Below are 14,734 nucleotides of genomic sequence, written 5' to 3'. Positions count from 1 at the left end.
TTCGCTGTCCTTTTTATTTTGTAATGAAAAAAAAGGCCATATCAGTTTGATTCATTATGTAAAGCCATCCATTCAAACAATTCAGAGCTTTAAACAGATTGAGTTTACATACCTGTCCAGGGCCAACATCACTAATTCTGCATCCAGCTTCATCCCATTCACCAGTAATAAATTACTCCAACCACTGCCAGTGTTTATTACGGTTTTATAGTGTTTCTTTTCATTATGTTTTGTTTATTTCTAACCACAAAGTGATGTTTCTTTTTTTGTCACAGGTGAATTATAATGAAATATAAAATGACTAGAGGCCCATCCAAACACAGACAAGCATTCCAGACTAGAAGGCAGTTTTTCAACAGGTTTTCTCAGCCACATAATACAGTGCTAAGGCCATGGCTTAAACCATTATTTTAATCAAGTTCTACATATTTTCCAGTTTATCTGTACTATAAAAATGTATTATAAAAAATAAACAAAGATAAAGAGACTTTAAGTGTTCTTTGCTATGTTACAACTGAGACAATGACAAGTAATAACAAGAACTTACACAGATTTTGGGCCGTTTTGGCATCCAGGATTCTCAACTCTTTTGCTTTTTTCTTAAATTGTGTCATTCTCTTATCCATTTCCTCCACGTCCTTTTTCACTGTGAGAAAAAGAAAAGACAGAAAAGAATTATTGGTACTGTCATAAACCTTTGTTTCAGGATGAGTCACCCTTTTATGTAGTTTAGAGGGAAAATAGAGCATCTAGAAGCATGATGCTGAACCATTGCATTCAAAACATAAAGAACAAAATTCAAATGATACTTCTGACATTTCTACACAGTGAAAGCACAAGGCTTTAGATATAGTGGTTTAGCTACAAGACAATAGAAAGATTATAGTGTTAAAAAGTTGACAAACATCTGATTCACTCTGCATTAACTTTTTATATTAATCTGACTTAGAAATAATTTTTTTTAATTAGGGTCAGAATTTGGAATCAACAGCCTAAATCCATGGACCCAACCAGCCTTGTTCAGTTCAGGATGGTGGCGAAATCCATGCCACAAAGAACCAGGCTTTATAAAATTATAAATATATAACCAAGTGGGGTTTTTGTTTGTTTGTTTTATTTACCAATCCTGTCTTCCATGCCACCAATTGCTATTTTATATTTGTATATGTGACATTCATATACGTACAGTGAGAGTAAAAAGTATTTGATCCCTTGCTGATTTTGTTGGTTTGCCCACTAATAAAGAGATGATCATTCTATACTTTTAATGGTAGATGTATTCTAACATGGAGAGACAGAATATCAAAACGAAAATCCAGAAAATAACTTTAAAGAATATATTTTAATTGATTTGTATTTCATTGAGGGAAATAAGTATTTGATCCCTCTAGCCAAAAGCACTTAATACTTGGTGGCACAGCCTTTGTTTGCAAGCACAGTGGACAGACGTTTGTTGTAGTTAACCACAAGGTTAGCACACATATCAGGGGGAATTTTGGCCCACTCTTCTTTCCAGATCCTCTCTAAATCATTAAGGTTGGTGGGCTGTCGCTTGGCAACTCGGACCTTCAGCTCCCTCTATAGATTTTCGATTGGATTGAGGTCCGGAGACTGGCTGGGCCACTCCATGACCTTAATGTGGTTCTTCTTGAGCCACTCCTTTGTTGCCTTTGCTGTATGCTTCAGGTCGTTGTCATGTTGGAAGACCCAACCACGGCCCATTTTCAACTTCCTGGCAGAGGGGAGGAGGTTGTCCCTCAGGACTGCACGGTACATGGCTCCATCCATCTTCCCACTGATGCGGTGAAGTAGCCCTGTGCCCTTGGCAGAGAAACACCCCCAAAACATAATGCTTCCACCTCCATGCTTGACGGTGGGCACAGTGTTCCTGGGGTCATAGGCAGCATTTTTCTTCCTCCACACATGACGAGTAGAGTTTAGGCCAAATAGTTCAATTTTGGTCTCGTCTGACCACAGAACCTTCTCCCAATCACTTTGTACATCTTTGAGGTGATCATTGGCATACTTTAGGCGGGCCTCCACATGTGCCTTCTTAAGCAGGGGTACCTTTCGGGCACTGCAGGATTTTAATCCATTGCGGCACAAAGTGTTGCCAATTGTTTTCCTGGTGACTGTGGTCCCAGCTGCCTTGAGGTCATTCACTAACTCCCACTGTGTGGTTGCAGGCCGATTTCTCACAGTTCTCATGATCATTGCCACCCCACGAGGTGAAATCTTCTGTGGAGCACCAGACCGAGGTCTATTGATGGTCATGTTATACTTCTTAAATTTTCTCACAATTGCACCAATGGTTGTTACTTTAATACCCAGCATCTTGCTAATGTTTTTGTAGCCCATTCCAGATTTGTGCAGGTCAACAATCCTGTCTCTGAGGTCCTGAGAGAGTTCTTTGGTCTTACCCATGTTGGAGAGTTTGACAATCTGTCTGATTGTCTGATTCTGTGAACAGGTGTCTTCAATTCAGGTAACAAGTTGATTGGGAGTGTCTAACTGGTCTGTGAAAGCCAGAACTCCTAATGTATACTAGGGGATCAAATACTTATTTCCCTCAATGAAATACAAATCAATTAATATATATTCTTTAAAGTTATTTTCTGGATTTTCTTTTTGATATTCTGTCTCTCCATGTTAGAATACATCTACCATTAAAAGTATAGAATGATCATGTCTTTATTAGTGGGCAAACCAACAAAATCAGCAAGGGATCAAATACTTTTTACTCTCACTGTATGTATTGTTCTGTACTCACACATACTGTTAAGATTTATATGCAGGTATTGATACATCCCTTTATTATAAGTACCTTCCTGTCATTTCACTAAATATGCATTTTACTGCTATGAAAAGGATTGGTATGTGTATGCACTGTGCATTAAAAAATGAGGGGAGAGGAGAAAATGGCCTTGCTAAAGGATCATTGAAATTTAATAACCTAGGCCCTTAATTTTCATAGTGCCGTCAATATTTTTAATAATGGCTGAATGATGACATCACAAGCTCAGAATAAATAAACCAAACTGCAGTAGTCTCGAAGCTAAGCCATTCTGGTTTGGAGGAGTTACAGTCTCTCTACCTCAGGAGTATCTCTCCAACAAGGTCTCACAAAAAATCATTCATATAGTATTAACATACCTTCCATCGTAACACCTGTAAGAATTCTACTTGTAATTTGTACTTACTATACAAACCCAGTGAGCATGTGTATAACATGAATTTGTTTTAATTCATTGTACTTTCACAAAACCTCAGATTTTTTTCTCTAGTGTAAGCGATTTATATGTATTTTTAGCTTTTAATATATATTGTAGTTTATGTACATAAAGTGTTTTATATTCTCTCATTCTAGTTTTGTTTTTGTTCACGTTCCATTATCTTAAACTTAGACAGGGTCTGGCTACCAGGTGTGTACCACGCATGCGTGTTTACAGCCTTATTGTGGCTGCTGTAATTTTCTGTATTAACATCCAGTCTCATAGAAAAAAGTTCACATTTACATTACTTGTAGCACCTTCTATATGACATCATATGATGTATATGCATGCAGGTTATATTCAAACTTTCACTTTGTGGTTACCTGATCCGCACCCCCGCTTGATTTGCGCTGCGAATGCTCTGTTCCATAATAATTTAACCATGCCCACATCTCTATTATGCTTTTAATAACATTGATATGTAATAAATAATTTGACTAATATTTATGACTATCAGGAATTTTTAGCATACAACCTGCCCACTTCCCAGATGTTATGTCACCTTAATATCCCATGCACTACCATCCCTCTTTGCCCATTTCCTATCCATGTACAGTTGCAGGAAAAAGTTTGTGATCCATTAAAACAAATTTGGATTAATGTATTACTGATAACATATTGTATGACCAGGGAGTCATCATAACTCGGTCATAATAATAGACAAATCCATTCCAAAGAAATGTTTGTTCATGTGAATCTTGCCTGCGAACCATGCATTGATCAAACAAATTTCAAAGGACATGGTGGAAGAAAGCATCATGGTAGGGTAGTTCTTCATCATCTTAATGAATGCTGGGTGATGCAACAATACAATGACCCAAAACACAAGTAGATGAACAACTGAATAGTTTAAAAATAAGATAATTTATGTTTTATAATGACCAAGTCAGAGTCTAGTCTTAAGTACTTTTAGATGCTGACCTGAAAAAGGACTGTTCATGCAACTGACCCTCACCCTAGGGCTGTAGGAACTAATGGTCTAAAATTCCTCTTCACTGTGCAAGTCCTATTAGCAGCTACATAAAACCTTTGGTGGAGGTTGTTACTCCTGAAAGAGGTTATACTAGTTCTACTAATAAAGAGGGTTCAGATTATTTTCATGTATTTACAGTCAGGTCCATAAGTATCTGGACAGTGACACAATATCATTGTAATTTTGCCTCTGTACACCATCGCAATGGATTTGAAATGAAGCAATCAACATGTGATTGAAGTGTAGACTTTCAGCTTTAATTCAAGGGGTTTAATAAAAAAAAAATTCATTAACCGTTTAGCCATTACAGCCTTTTGTTTTACAAATGTAGTCCCGCCATTTTCACAGGCTCAAAAGTAATTGGGCAAACTAACAATTATAAATATAAGGATTTTTAATACTTGAATGCAAATCCTTTGCAGTCAATGACTGTCTGATGTCTGGAACCCATCACCAAATGCTGCGTTTCCTCCCCTGAAGTGAACTGAAGTGAAGTGACTTGTGGCCAAGTATGGTGACCCATACTCGGAATTTGTGCTCTGCATTTAACCCATCCAAGTGCACACACACAGTAGTGAACACACAGTAGTGAACACACACACACACACACACACACACACACACACACACACACCCGGAGCAATGGGCAGCCTTTTTTTGCTGCGGCGCCCGGGGAGCAGTTGGGGGTTCGGTGCCTTGCTCAAGGGTCTAACCTCAGTCGTGGTATTGAGGGTGGGAAAGAGCGCTGGTCATTCACTCCCCCCACCTACAATCCCTGCCAGACCTGAGATTCGAACCCACGACCTTCAGGTTCACCTTCAGGTTGCAAGTCTGACTCTCTATCCATCTCACTTGTCTTCAGTAAGTGAAAAGCATGCTCTATTGGGTTGAGGTCAGGTGACTGACTTGGCCATTTTAGAATATTCAATTTCTTTGCCTTAAGAAGTTTTTGCGGTATGTTTTGGGTCATTATCCATCTGTACTGTTAAGTGCTGTCCTATCAGTTTTGCCACATTTGACTGAATCTGAGCAGATTCTATAGCTCTATACACTTCAGAATTCATCCTGCTACTTCTAATCAGCAGTCACATCATCAATAAACACCAGTGACCCAGTTCTACTGGCAACAATACATGCCCATGCCATAACACCTCCTCCACCATGTATGACAGATGATGTGGTATGCTTTGGATCATGAGCCTTTCCTTTCCTTCTCCATACTCTCCTCTTCCCATCATTCTGGTACAAGTAAATCCTGGTTTCATCTGTCCAAAGAATCTTTTGCAGAAATGGACATTTGGTCTTTTTTTTTTTTTTTTAGATGTTTTCTAGCAAAGTCTAATCTGGCCTTTCTGTTCTTGAGTGTTACCAGTGGTTTGCCCTCTTTTTACATTTATGAAGCTGTCTCTTAATTGTAAACTTTGATAATGATATGCCTACCCCCTTGAGTGTTCTTGACTTGGCTAGATGTTGTGAAGGGGTTTTTCTTCACCAAGGAAAGAATTCTGCAAACATCCATTTTAGTTGTCTTCCGTGGTCTTCCAGGCCTTTTCATGTTGCCAGTGCCATTCCTTCTTTTTAAGAATGTACCAAATTGTTGATTTGGCTACACCTAATGTTTCTGCTATGTCTCTGATATGTCTGTTTTGTGTGTGTGTGTGTGTGTGTGTGTTTTTCACACCTTTTTGCGTAAACTCTGGAGATTGTTGTGCGTGAAAATCCCAGGAGATCAGTAGTTTCCGAAATACTCAAACCAGCCCATCTGACACCAACAACCATGCCGGTTAAAGTCACTGACATCACACTTTTTCCATAGTACATAACAGCCACCTGATGCATCAATATGCGATGGGAGGTTATGCTGTGGTCTGGGTTTTTTTTTTTTGTTGTTGTTTGCTTGTTTGTATGATTTTTTTTTGAGCTACTGTGTTTTTATTTTTGCAGTGAGAGCAAAATTGTTGTGTTGAACCAAGAATTTTCCCCTTATGTATGAGCAACAACAAAACGTGTGTATCTACGAAAAAATTGTGTGCTTCGTTCAAGTCACAAATTCTGGGAATGGTCTTTTAGTAAAGTATGTATGAATTAGTGCTGTGACAGGCTGGTCTCAGCATGATGCTTTCAACACATCTTTCAGCTTCTCAATTGTTTCTGGGTCCACAAAGCCCCACCACTCCAGAGGGAAAAGGCAGGCCTTGATTTTTTTTTTTCTTCCACCTATTTTCTCCCTAATTTAGTCTTGGCCAATTCTATGCTTCCTCCGGGACCCATGAAATCAGCCAACTGCTTCTTTTTCGAACTGCTGCTCATGCTGTGTCACAGGGCAGTGTAACACACTGTGAAGAAAGTACTATCCACCCACTTCCACATGCATGAGCTGACACAGACACCCATGATTGGCTAGTGTCACTGTGATTGATACGGGAGAGAGAGTAAGCCATCCTTTACACCCAAAAAGAATGGCCAATTTTGCTCTCTTGGACCACAGATGGCTCTGGCATTGTCAGGATTTGGATTAATGATCTCTGGACAATAGGGTAAATGCTTTACTGTTGCACCACTTGGGAGCCAAGGGACAGCCCAGCAATGTTCCAATGCACATTCCATTCTTGTGGTGAAAGATGGCCAAGAAAATCAGAGTGGGTGCAGTTTGCTATCTCTGGCACACTTGTTTATTTAACACTCACAGCAAGCTGTCTGTGGATTATGACTCCTGGAGGCTTGGTCACATACTGGCCCACACTACTTCTCTTTCTGTTACAGAAAATGAGCTGTATAAAACTGCACAGCACAGCAGAGAACATAATCAAATCTTTTGTTTTCAAAAGGTAAGACTCAGTAAGGTAGTCTCAAGGTAGTCTCAAAGGGTAAAAATCAGTAAGACTTGGCAAAAATAGTTTAGTCTAAAGAAATGGGGGCAAATCTTTAGGTACATGAACTATCATAATAATTGCTAAGATTACTCACACAGGAAAACCACTCACAAAGCAAGATTTTTTTTTGTCCAAACAATTCCTTTATGCACTGCCCTATTTGTGAAGCCTTCATTTGTGCACACAAATTGGCAGCTTCTCTGTTTAGCTAAAGCTTCAGATGACTATAATGAATGAATAGCCAATGAGAAAAGATTCCAACTCTTAATATCTTAAAGACTTTCAGCATATCACCAAAAAACATATCTCAAATTAACTGACTAAAAATAGAATTGGCAACTGTGTGTTGCCTTAATTATTACAGAGCAGGGGGTTTATCTACTGGTTGGAAATGGTTTTTTTCCACCATTTTTATCATGTGTGGTGAACAGAGTGAGAAAACAAGCTGGGACTAGCAGCATGGGTTCTGCAGACAACCTCCGAACACAATGCCACTAATACAGATGGCTCATTAGGACCTTGTGGAAAGCTCCCTGTGTGCAAGAATATTATGTAGAACACAAATCACACTGATATATTATTATATAGGTTAGAAACAATATCAGTGAATACAATATCAATACAAATCAAACAGTAAAACCATTAAGTCATAAGCTGAGGAAACTGACTGAAACTGACTGAACGAAGACTTCAACCATAGAGAAATAAAAAAAATAGTGTGGCAAGCAGAACAATGAAAATATAGACAGGTCCTCTGAAAATGGTCGTGCAACATTAAGTGGGTCAGACAGCAGGGAGTCTGGCTGTCTACAGGTCAATTTATTCCCTGAATGTGCAATTTGCCTAAAAAATTTGTTTCTTCACCTTAATGATAACAGATTTTGACGCCATGTGTTGTAGTCACAGCAATTCATTTGTAGCAAAGGGAGAACCAAGTAGAAATAATAATTTAAATATATCACCATATTTACTGATAGATGAATATAATCTATTTGTAGTAATATGCATCAGAGAGTATATTATCTTAAAATGCAAACATTTGACACCAACAAAACACTCAAGACACTTTAATTCCAGCTGTGAACAATTTCTGCAGACCATGGCTAAACTGATATCTCCTCTCTGAACCCCATATCCAATTTATTGTCTGGATATAACACCTGCTCTCCAAACCACCATCGAGCTCCACACTCACATGTGTGCTTCTGCTTTCAAAAAGGCAATCCTTTCCTCTTTATGTTGCAGACCTGAATTTGTCTCTCTATTTTTTAGCCAGGCAAATCTCTACTGATCAGACAATCAATAAAAAAGTGTGTACAAATTAAAACTGGGTATAGCACTTTGGGATAAGCACTTAATGAGAAACCAAATTCAAAGCCAAAAGTTTGTTGTGGTTAGCTGAACAAATTTTGATTATGTCATATAGAGATGGGTTTTTTCAGCTCTAACAAGTCTATCATTAATGAAGCAATATGAATCATTCTTACCCAGGTCTATGTTTGTGTTAAAGGCAAGTTAGAAAGCTAGCTATAAATAAAACAAGAGCCAGGAGAATGGTCACTTCAGTTTTGCTGTGATTGTTTTCTAATGTCAGGTTATTAGTTGGCATGTTATTAAATGGTAGCTGAGGGAGGAGCTGCACTCCCATTCATGCAATTACCATCTCTTCTAATAATAACAGGAAATTGGGAAGTTAATTATGACTGTCATGTGCTGACAGGTGGATTCCATCTATAACACCAAAGGAAAAATAAGAGCATTTCAGAGGACTGTCTAGCAAGTGCTCACATATCCACAGTCTAATCCCCAGTTGAGACTAGCGGTATGGGTAAAACATGTGTGGTTATAAGTTTAACCTGCTAACCTGTATCTCAAATGGTTTCACTTTCAGGGGGAAAAACAATGTATAGCTTCCCATTGGAGATGAGCCACCAGGATAGCCTTGCCCTTTCCCTTTTCCTAAAATAAGAAAACACTTCTAGTGTAATCTGCATTTTATTAGCTGATGCACATTACTCCCATAAACAATAAAAGACAGCCTGAAAAATCAGTGTTCTAACTTGAATAGCGTTGTTTGAATTCTATCCATGCAATGAATAAAAAGATTATCTGTTCTTATTAGAAAGTGGGTTAGAAGACAGAGTAATCACTCATGCTTAGCCACTGCTCCTCAGACATTAAGTGTAAGGAGTTAAATTACAAAACTGAATGAAATAAAAAAAAATGTTGAGGACAGCACAGCCTTTTAGGTTTCTTTACCTGCTGAAAATACTGATAAGTTTTTAAAATTTTTCTTCTGAAGGTCAGCTGAGACATTGATATAATTGCTATAATGTAAAAGGACATAAGAAATACTTGCATGTATGTGCAGGAAAATGTCAATGTATGCTGAAAGATAAGGGTGGGGTGCAGGAGAGACAGTGTGTAGACTTTCCTCTCTAGCTCCCTTGGAGGTGTCATGGTTGTTAGAGAGAGACAGGTTTATCTGCTGTAATCAAACCCAAGAGCAGATATGTGCAAGTGAAGGTCTCATCAATCCCACAGCGGACAGCCATTGCTCCGATTCATGCATTGCCTCTCTTCACACAACCACTGCCTTACTGACATGTCAGACTTGCTGAACATTTGAGTGAGTGTGTGTTTGTGTGTGTGTGTGTGTGTGTGTGTGGAGAGAGGTAGAGAAAGAGAGAGGAAGATTATTTCACAGCCCCTTTGTCAGTTTGACATTGTTCACAAATTTCTGACAGAATACAAGTAAACAAACAAGACAGAAGGCATATAAACAAATGTACTATCAATGCCTGTGGTTATCAACTGCATCTATATATACGCATACCTTATTTTTATTCACCTCAATTTCACCTCACTTTGTGTGGGACATCATCTACACCTTATAACAAGCAGAGGAAGCATTGGGCAGTTGTGTTATGAGCCAGGCAGCGGAAGTAGCAGATAGAGGAAAATATTTCTATGTGAGGGAGCTGAAGTAGAGCCAAAAACTACAGCTTCTACAAATGCTGGAGAACAGCCTGTTGTTTCTGAAAGCATGGGATAAGTATTATCCAGCTGGTCCAAAATTCAAGGATTATAGAACTCTCTCTCTGTCTCTTTCGTCTAAGCATTATTCATTATAATCCCTTGGGCCACTAACCATAAACCCACACATTCGCACAACTTTTCCTCTAATTCCACATTTAACACTTCCCACCATCTTGATTCGGAGATCTGTGAGAAAAATGTTCCTGAACAACAGAAAATAGTGTGTCACTAAGAGAGGAGACAGCATGACAAAAGACATTTCTCCTACCTGCTGCTTATATCTGTCTTCTGCATGATTTGTCATCCTAAAAATCAGTGGGCCTCTATTAAATTCTCTTAAATCAGCATCCTTGATTACAGCTTTACAGAACTGTAACAGTTTTAGTCAAGCTTAATGTCAGACTTATGACACAAACATATATCATGGTAGTGGCAGAGAAGCACAGTTCTGCACAGTGTTTCATTCTGGCCTATGACTGCGGGACTGTTTGGATGGCAAACAGCGGCTCTGACCCACTCTACTCTGCAATTAGTGTATTCACACTAGCCAAGTTTGAACCATGTACTCTCCCGCTACCCTGGCAGGCAGGATTATGAGGCATTTACAGGACCTACTGCTACCCTCTGTCTGGATTACAGGAGGATTTAGCTATGTATAAACCCCAGCAGTAAACGTGGCTACAAGGCCTTACTCTATTTTCCCCTGCACTGACATATCTTTACACTGGCTTGCCTTTGTTCATTTTTTAGCACACACTACAGCTCAACAATGACAATGGTTAAGGGGGAAAAATCAATTGATTTGATGGGACCTACTGTATATATTTAAAAAAATAAATAAATAAATAAAAATAATCAGAATTAGGAGTATGCAAAAAATAACATTTATGGTATCATCTGAGCAATTTGTAGGTATTTTAGATAGTTCTCACTGGAAATTCTAGAATTTCCTCTGTGTGTGTGTTTGTGTGCGTATGCGTGTGTGTGTGGTTTAGGGGTCTCAGTAGGCCCAGATTGGCCATTGGGAGATTCAAGAGAAATCCCAGTGGCCTGATTCCTGGTGGCCAGTCCTGTGAAATGATACACTGAGATGCAAAAATGTGACTATATGCATCATGGAAAGTGCGATTCACATCATGGAAATCACCATTCTATTAATTATGCATCTAATTCAGTTGAACTGTTTGAACACCAGAGGTCCCAGTCTGCGCAACCCACAGAGTTAAAATATATAAAGAGCAGACTCGTCATATAAACACGTTCTTTAATGGAGAGCCTGCTGAAGTGAAATGACCCATAGCTCTGGATCACAACATGCATTATATGTTATACAGTTACACAATCACATTGTGACTGTTTAAAAAAAAAAAAAAAAAGCTGCTCAGTAGCTTTCAAACAAGCCCTGTGCTGCTAGCATCTATAGTGCCCAAGAAAGAGTTCAAGGAAGTCTGGCATATTAGCTGACTTTGGAGCTCTATTTTTGGTTAATGACACCTCAGACCTACGGAGCTCATTAAGGTTCAATTTATGATTTTCACCAAGTAAGACTTTGTTTAATCAATTTTTGGGAGAATTTATAAATTTATTTATTTTAAGTTATTGCGAGCCTTTAGTATGCTTTGTTACAATATTAATCCTCTGTTCATAGAATTTTTTTTATTTATTTAGTTTTATACAGACAAAAATGCGCATTCTTTTGCATTGTTGATTCAAAAATAAAAGAGCAATCTTTTCAGTCATAATTTTTATTTAAATAAATAAAACTTTGTTCAAAATATTCTGAATATTGAATTGAACCATATCACGAAGCTACTAATGTGAATCAAATTGTGAACAGAATGCATCATTATACCCTTATTATCTAGCAAATAAAACTGCAACTGGCTGCATAATTGGCATTAGGCTATATAACTGAACATATTTTTGTTACAGTTCATTCTTAAAGTCAGTGAATATTTTAAAGTTTATCAATCAAGATTGTTGATTGGAACCACACTATAAAAATGAAGCCCTTTCATATGAGATAAGCAATGTCACACACCAATATAGCCTTAGGCTATCTAGCTACCATCTCTAACTTATTGTAAACTTTCACTCATAGAACTACTGCTCGCTGGGTGTTTTTTTTTTTTTTTTGTGAAAATCCCAGGAGATCAGATGTTTTTGAAATACTCAAATCACCCTCTCTGGCACAAACAACCATACCACAGTCAAAGCAGACGTACAGCAATTCCTAAGAAATTAGTCAGTGAGTGTACATTACGGTATGTTCGTCAGCTGTCTCAAAATTTGTTGCGGGTATATGGGGTGGCCTGGGTGGTTGTGAGACTTCAGGCCTGAATTTTTTTTTTTTTTTTTTTTTTTTGTCCCAGTTTGGCCCTGGTTCTCAGAGAACAGACAGAGTTCATTATCATATAACCAATAATTTCAGAACATTTATTCAGACTCACACAAAAATGATGTCTTTTAAGCCTTCTCTTCCCACAATCATCAACTCAAACAGACTCACTCCATCTTGCCTGACCTTCTCTTGGAATCCTCGGCACCTGTCCATCCAGTTAATATTCTGTTCAAGAACCAACCCACAGCACTGCACACCCAAGATATGCACACATATTAAGTGCTGTATTGGCATTCGATTTTCCAATAATTTCGTATTTCACTTTCAAAGTAGGCCATCATGGAAGGACAGAACACTTAATTCACTGCCAAATTCCATCTGATTGGAAATAAGCAGTGGCTAAATTTCAGCCTGCTCTATAAGCAGAGAATCTCCTACACTCCTCCAGAGAGTAAAGAAGTTGGTCAGTCTGAATATGTAACTACTTTACTAAAGCCAATCTTAGCTATACTGACCTTCATTGCAATTATTTAACTGTAGTGCAGAGCAAAGTACTGGGCTCCTAAGAGCATGCCTGAGGAGAGCAGATTTTATGCTCTCTGAGAGACAATAAAACGTCATGAATTGCAGTTGGCTTTGATTCCTTCCTGTATGGGTAAACCTTCAGGTGATGGTTTACAATCTCACCAGCATGGTGATTGCAAAAAGCCCAAAGAGTTGTTTTAATATACTCGTTAAGTCATGAACTGCAATATGTTGATGACTACAAGCCATGCTGTGTGAGTGCTAAAATGTAATCACAATGCAATGGTGAGCTACTGAAAATAAAATCAGGCAAAGCTTTGGTCTACTTAAACTTACACAGCTGAAGAACAGTAATTACAAACAAAAGCATAGTGTGCAGCTGCTCTCCGCTCCCTCATAGATCTCTTGAGTCACATTAAATAGACTCCATACAACAGCTTAATGTAACTCTGAACAAAACATTTATATAATGTGCCATGGTCCCACCAACATGTGAAAATATTTCAAGCTATTTTCATGCACACAGTATGATATTTTTTTTTTTTTAAAACTAATACATACTCAGATTTCTACTCTCTAGCAGAAACAGTCCCACTGAGAATTTCAGATTTCTGCCACCTCTCCTGCCCTTCCTCGCTACATCACATAGTCCATCTTTTTTTCAGTTTACCCAGCTTACCCAGCTATTTCAAATATAAGGGTTATGGTGCATGAGCCTCAGATGCCCTCATGTCTCAGGATTGGTCTTGAAATGCCAAGTAGTGGAGAACTAAGAAGTAATAATGATTAGAGAGGGATAGATGCTCTTCTTAGTGTGGCAACAAATCTTTACCTCTGACGACCTTATTCCTCCGCCATATGCAGACCCTTGTAAAGGAATACAAAGAAAAGTCATGTCTACTCAAAGGTTCACCTGATGAGGCAAGGAATGAATGAGAATCAAACAAAAACACCACACCAACAAAATAGCAATACTGAAAAAGAGGAAAGCAGATCAGATACTATTCACACAGATCAGGCTAGGGTAGGATGAGCTCTCTCTCTCGGCCAGTGACCTCTCTCACTCAGGACATTGGAGAAGACCTAGGGCCAGCAGAGCAGCAGACATCAGTCTCTTCCTCAAAAACATCAATGCATTAATGCAAAAACAAACCCATTCTGATTCAGAAACAAAGACATTCGAATTCTGATTCATAACACACACACACACAAACACACACACACAAATTTCCTCTTACCACTATAGACTCTATTCTGTTTCCTATCCCTGCTCTCTGCCTACTTTTATTAGTAATTATTCTATTTATTATGCAATATTCTACTGAAGAAAGACTAAACTGGTTTCTCAGCCAGGGCAACAAGCTATTTCTGAAAGCAAAATTCTTCACTCAAAAGCAGGGAGTAGGTGCAGAAAGCAGAGTCTGCTGCTGACTATGAGACACAACCCAAAAATTATCTATTATAGATTGAACTTAATCCACTCTGTATCAAATCATGACATCTAACTCCAGAATAGAAATCCTCAGATTACCAATACGATATAGTAAGCTCTTACCTGCAGCTGTATTGTTATTATTATTATTTTTAAACATTTCTCCTGTAGATCTGGCAGTATAGTGCCCACTGAAAATCATTCTCACATGCCAGGAGAGAACCTCATCTACTCTTGTGATTATTTAATTTAATTACTAATTACTCTCTGCATAGCCCA

General features: G+C 38.4%; 1 protein-coding gene across 7 annotated transcripts in view; it reads right to left on the bottom strand.

Annotated features, from left to right (window-relative positions):
• The window catches only part of diaph2 (diaphanous-related formin 2), a 424,876-nt gene that overhangs the window by 212,705 nt on the left and 197,437 nt on the right, over window positions 1-14,734 (bottom strand). For all 7 annotated transcript variants that reach the window (XM_053235486.1, XM_053235484.1, XM_053235480.1 and 4 more), the window contains one exon: window positions 548-646. In XM_053235486.1, coding sequence (XP_053091461.1) covers window positions 548-646 — 99 coding nt within the window. The remainder of the gene's footprint in view (window positions 1-547; window positions 647-14,734) is intronic.

The sequence above is a fragment of the Pangasianodon hypophthalmus genome, chromosome 7 (assembly GCF_027358585.1).
Source record: "Pangasianodon hypophthalmus isolate fPanHyp1 chromosome 7, fPanHyp1.pri, whole genome shotgun sequence".
Lineage (NCBI taxonomy): Eukaryota > Metazoa > Chordata > Actinopteri > Siluriformes > Pangasiidae > Pangasianodon > Pangasianodon hypophthalmus.
Note: the sequence above shows the minus strand (reverse complement) of the source record. Positions and strands in the feature narration are given on the sequence as shown.